The sequence below is a fragment of the Sinocyclocheilus anshuiensis genome, unplaced genomic scaffold (assembly GCF_001515605.1).
Source record: "Sinocyclocheilus anshuiensis isolate Anshui unplaced genomic scaffold, SAMN03320099.WGS_v1.1 scaffold267, whole genome shotgun sequence".
In the NCBI taxonomy this organism is placed as follows: domain Eukaryota; kingdom Metazoa; phylum Chordata; class Actinopteri; order Cypriniformes; family Cyprinidae; genus Sinocyclocheilus; species Sinocyclocheilus anshuiensis.
Window position 1 is genome coordinate 2,345,790 of NW_015552637.1, and position 6,000 is coordinate 2,351,789.

A 6,000-nucleotide genomic window follows, 5' to 3' on the forward strand; every position below is an offset into this window, starting at 1 on the left:
AAGACTGATAGGAAGTAAATTGATGCAAAGGAGTGGTAAACGTAGAGAGATTTTTTTTTTAACTCATCAGTGTTGTCAACACAAAAATCCATCTATTCAATAAGCTTTTATGAAACACCTTAGTTTTTCTGTGCAAAAACACAGGATTCCATCCCTCCATGAAATATTTTACCTTGACTAATTATGCAGGTATTAACAGTCAGATCTTTTGACCTTGAGACATAATCAGACAGCTGCTACTGGACGTCTCTCCACCTCCCGTTGCATAAATCTTTTCATTTTTGTACTTAACAGGTGGTTGGGATGGAGGAGGGATGTGTTGCCATGGGAACCAGCTTGCCCTCACTGTGCAGAGTGAATGCAACGATGGAGCTGGAATAAGCTGTGCGAAAAACCTTCATCAAATTCATATGTCCACATCATGCACTTAAAGGGGTCCTATTATGCTCTTTTACAAAGTCTTGATTTTGTTTTGGGGGTGTACTAGAACATGCTCTCATGCTTGGTGGTTCGAAAAACACATTATTTTTCACATAATTTACATTATTAAAATACCTTTCTCCCCAGGTTAAAAAGTGAAAAAGCATAATAGGACCCCTTTAAATAAAAAACACCGAGAAAATTTAAACTTGTGCTAAGCTTTTGACAATAAATAAATAAGTAAAAATAAATAAGAGGCAGCTGCTAAATTGTCTAGCATCCACACAACCACTGGTTTTTATTTTTATATCCTCTCTTTCATTCTTCTACTTTGATAGGCTAATTAAATAAGCTAATGGTGTCTTTTCATTACATGTATGAATTCACACGGCAGATACATTAGGGGTGGGGTGATCAGTTTCTGATGAAACACAAAATGGCAGCAGCCCACATTAACACAGCACATCTTTATAATTCACTCCCTTTCTTCTGGTTGCTTTAAATCCATTAATTAAAAGACAACAATCCGATGAAGACCCAGTAAACTCCTGCCTTCAAAATATTTGAAAAGCAAATTAATCTGATCATCAATAATGCCATTTTTCCTCACCTTGTTCTTACTCTGAAAACAGACTGCAGTGACTTTCTTTGGCAGCAAATGATTGTGAATGAATGCAAATCGGATTAAGCGCACCTAAAACCATCTAAAACCTGCAAGCTGTTGTTTTCGACTACATTGCAACAGATCCAGCTGAAAATACACAGCCCTTTGCCTACAAATCCATTCAATTCATAATGCACAAATGCATCCACACAACAACCATATTTCATGACAAAAATGCACTATTTGTCACAACAAGACTTAATACTAAACTGCAACCTGCAATTTAAGCAGCTGTGTAAATGACATCATATCCCTGGAACAAAGAGCAGCGAGGTTTAATTGCTGGTACTCAGGATTACATTGAAATTTTAACTAAAACTGCACATCTTGCAGATTTGGGAATAATAGCCTAGATTCAGAATGGTGGATTCCATTTGTGAGTATTGATACAAACATCATTACATCATTCAAGCGAGGGTTTCAGTGTTAGAGGATAAAGCATCTCGATATCCTTCTCTAAATCTCAAGGGAATTGAGATCAGAATCCAGTGTTCAATGCACAGTAACAGGTGGCACATATATAGATATTAATTATGCATGGGTCAATGTATCAAAAATAATCACAAGATTAGATTAAAATCAAAACAGCTTTCCATTTACTGACATCAGAGCAGTCATTATGTATAATAAAAGAATATAATATATACTGAAAGCCCAAGCGTATGGTTTGATCGGCAAGATGTGACGGGCAACACCTTTTTTTCCCTACCAGTAGCTGAATCTTTCTGCACAGAAAATGGCAAGTGTGTGGCAACAAAAGGCGATTCAGCAAATACGGATCAGAGCATTAAAAGTGAATACATTATCAAATCAGTTACTGGGACAAATCAAATTTTCCTGCAGGTTACACCGCGCCGGTAATGACCTAATGGATTGGAAAAGGCTGTCTATGGCAGTCAGTGGCACACTTCATCTACTCAAATTACCATTTTACAAAAATTGCTTTATAAATGTTAAAAATCCCTTCTCGTTTACATTGGAGGGGGAAGTGAGCCGACCTAAAATCAAAAGCAGGTACATGCATGAAGCCAACAAAGGGCATGGCCACCGGTGACATCATTTTTACCTGACTGAGACCAAGACCACACTGGCTGCCATCACAGCAGCTTTAACAAAGGTGTACAGCTGATGTAGTGCAGCTTTGGGCATCATCAAGTAAAATGTGTAATAACAAACCCTAATTGTCATCAATTTTCATATTCCTATTAGCAGATTCCAAGACACCATATTTTCCCTGTCCTGTTGTTGGGCGAAACTGAGTGTCCAGCCAGATAGACAATGGACTTTCTAACCACTAGTGAAGAACTAAACAATAGATTTATATGATTTCATGCTTTTTTTTTTGTTTTTACATAAAAACAGCGCGCGTCACAATGAGACTATCGCTAACGCTCTGTTATCTATCGGAATTTTAAACGCACCACTGGTCAAGGAAACAGTCGCTCCCATTGGGTTGGTCCTCAGGACCAACATTCTCAGGAGGAGGAGAACGACACAATCTTTCGAATAACCCGAGGCTGACCATTACAACAAAGACATTCTTGTTCCGTACGTAAAATCAAACTACACGCATAAACAGTGTGATTTGCTGCGTGAGACTGTCCGAGCATAAATTATTTAGCGCTTTAATCCTGCCTTTGTGCGCCTCCATCATTGCCATAGTGACAACAGCTGCTCTGTAGAGTAATCACAGCGCAGTAACTCTACACTACTACTACTACGACTACTACTGCATAAAACAGCCAGGAGGAATGAGGAATTTGCGCATTATTTAAGTTCATAAATATCAAAAATGGTTGCAAATTGCTTGCAGATGTTTTCTGTGGTGTCCCTTCCTTTTTATGTGGGTTAATTAATGATGTGCATTTTGGAGGAAGCCCCAAATTTCCCAGTTCGACATTTAACCTACATTTCCACGGCGCTGGTCCAGGCACATCAGCAGCAGCAGCAGCCGCCGCCGGCGCGCAGTCATGATTTACGCACAGCAAAACCCAGCAGTGGCTGCACTACTGACCGACATTCTCATTTTGTGATGCTGTTCTGTCATGCCACCTCGTGTTTGAAGGCTACTGAGTGTTAAATATCAGCTGATTTAATATGCACGTGAAAAAACATCTTACCATGTGCAAACAGCGGTGTCAAGAAGACAAGCAGAAGGACAGAGAGCATCGGCACGCTCCAGCATCTCAAACACGAGCTCATCTCCTTTCGGTTCATGCTTGCATGTAGCAAAGAAATCTAGCAGAAGAAAAATTCTATAACCCTTGTTCAAAAAGTGTTCAAGTCGAGAAGTAAATCCTGGATGTGGTTTGTTCAGTCTGTTATAGCGTATCTCCTCTGCGCGGCGTCTCCATGTCCACTTCTTTTGTGAGGTGTCTTCACTGGTCGTATTTGTTTACTTCTATTTTTTTCAATGCGATGGAATTTGGTCATTTATGGTCCCATTGCCACAGACAAAATGCAAGTCGGTGATCTTGCTGAGAAGCGTGAGGACGGACGGACGGCGCTGTGCGGACACGACCGAATCAATCGGGTTGTGAAACCAAACCGACGCGCGTCCACTTGGAGAGATGCGATTCTACGCGTTCTCACAGTATGAGAGGGAAAACGATTTCGGCTCCCACTGTCTCCCCACCCCCTCTGCTCCCCAACCCCTCCCGAAGTTCTTACTCCTTTCAATAATGTTCAACTACTGACAGACACAAAAACAGCCCTCCATTGTACAAGCGCGATTTTGCTTTGCTCATCCGACGGGTTTTTATCTTGGATAGTTGGAACCGATGTGGATTTTGCTGCTTGTCTTTCATATTCAAGGCTTATTCAAAGCTTAGTCTTTTATATTCAAATATTAGCATATAGGTTGAGAAAAAATACATATTTGATGGTATATTTTGTATGATTTTGTAAATTACATATAATAGTAATTATTATTATGTAATTTAGTAAATGTACAATAATAAAATGCACATTAACATACAAAATATACAGTAGTAGATAATATAAATAATATATATTTTTAATGAAAATATAAAAGGTTTATAAAAATATATACTATATATTTTTATACTTTACAAATTATGTGGATTTTGCTGCTTGTGTATTAGCATATATGTTGAATATGAAAGAAGAAAATAAAATGATATATTTTGCAATATATTGTAATGTCACATTATAATAATAATAACAATAGTAGTAGTATTTTTTGTTTTATACAAATGTTTGGATATGAAAGACTAAGCCACAGACAGACAGACAGCTAGACAGATAGATAGATAGATAGATAGATAGACAGATAGATAGATAGTCACAAGTACATGCAGATTTGAATAATGAATTTAAATCAATTAAAAGTAGATAAAAGGCCAGATGAGATGCACGTGTTATGTAGGGCTGTGATATGGTCCAGATTGTTTACGGGTTGATGGTTTAAGGCGAGGAGAATGGGACAATAAAGCAGAGGAGGGGCGGGAGGCATGAGATACACTCCTCCGGCTGTGGTGATGAATGCATGAGGGCTGGAGGTGTCGTGGGGGTCGGCAGCATTCTTCCACACAGCACCATTGAGAAAGACAAGAGACCAGCAACAGGCGGTTCACCACTGCCTTGGGTTTGAGGTCTGTGTGTGTGTGTGTGTGTGTGTGTGTATGTGTGTTAATAGTGCTCACTTTGTCCAAGGTCGAAATTTCTTTCTTCTGGTTGGAAAAATAACTAATACTATCAGCAAAAAAGAACAACACAAAATTCATTGTATCAAGAAGTGATAAATCGCCTGACTGTCCTTCAGTAACATAATAGAACAAATGAACCATAATGCCATCATTTTACACTGAAAGTTTCATCCAAACCTATTCAGCTATCACAAGTTTGATGAAGCTGAGGTAAAAAGAAAAAATCTGCAAAAAAAAAAACAAAAAAACCTTCAAACTAAAGATACAATTTGTGCATGAAAAAAAGCTCTTTTGTATGTTTCTTGCCATCGTACTGAAAAATGTGCTTTAACATATGAAAGCAATGCATTTCAGTATGCAACAATGCCTGATTGCAATTTTTTGGTCAGTTACATCACTCTTTTCAAGAAATTCTTTAAAATCAACAGAAAGTTTCACCGGGTGGCTTTTCTCTTTGTTTTTTTCTCTTTGCACTTCCTGAACCTACAGGGGTCAGATACTGTATTACTGCAAAAATATTTCAAATACTATATGATTCTCCTTTAGTCACTGTACAAAAAGTTATATACGGCACTATTGTAGTGAGTTTTTGCAATAGATACATATAAACTGCAACAGAATACATTACAAATATATATAAATGCAAATATACAAAACACTGTGCATTATACAATAAATTATTCTTAACAATCTTAACTGATAAGTCAATTAAAAAGTCTCAAAGATTAGCTATTTTTACACCACAGACTCATTAACCCTGTCCTTACACCTCCTTCTCCCCCCCACTGGTTCCCACACTGCTCTCTGAGTGCAAGATTTGGGTTTAGTGCCAACAGGCTCAGCTTCAAAGGGACTGTGGAAGTGAAGAGCTGGTCTACTGCGGCCTCCAACCAGCGTTCGTACAATAATACAAATATACAAGCGTATACTTATAGGTGCTGGGAGAGAAACAGTTTGACAGCACCAGTCAAAGGTTTGGATGCACTTGACTGAATTTATGCTTTAAATCTTAAAATCCTTTTGATTTCAAAGGTTTATGCTTAAAGGGACAGTTTACTGAAAAATTCATCATTTCATCATTTACTTACTCTCATGTCATTCCAGACCCATATGGCTTTCTTCTGTGGAACAAAAAAGCAGAAATAGTAGATATTGATATATTGATAGATATATCACTTTCAAGCTTTAATAAACTATACGAGTACTTTTATCTCTGTTGTAAATAGCACTACACTTCTGAAGTAAAAT

The 6,000-nt window shown here is 37.9% G+C and overlaps 1 protein-coding gene and 1 long non-coding RNA gene across 8 annotated transcripts in view; one reads left to right on the forward strand and one right to left on the reverse strand.

Moving 5' to 3' along the window:
- The window catches only part of LOC107666839 (chondroitin sulfate proteoglycan 5-like), a 38,716-nt gene extending 35,158 nt beyond the window's left edge, over positions 1-3,558 (reverse strand). For all 7 annotated transcript variants that reach the window (XM_016458329.1, XM_016458333.1, XM_016458331.1 and 4 more), the window contains exon 1: positions 3,205-3,558. In XM_016458329.1, coding sequence (XP_016313815.1) covers positions 3,205-3,301 — 97 coding nt within the window. In that variant the 5' untranslated portion in view covers positions 3,302-3,558. The remainder of the gene's footprint in view (positions 1-3,204) is intronic.
- LOC107666840 (uncharacterized) lies at positions 23-3,633 on the forward strand. The gene is made up of 3 exons (XR_001631728.1): positions 23-35; positions 1,696-1,697; positions 3,550-3,633. It is a non-coding gene; the product is annotated as an uncharacterized LOC107666840 (long non-coding RNA).
- The last annotated feature ends 2,367 nt before the right edge of the window (positions 3,634-6,000 follow it).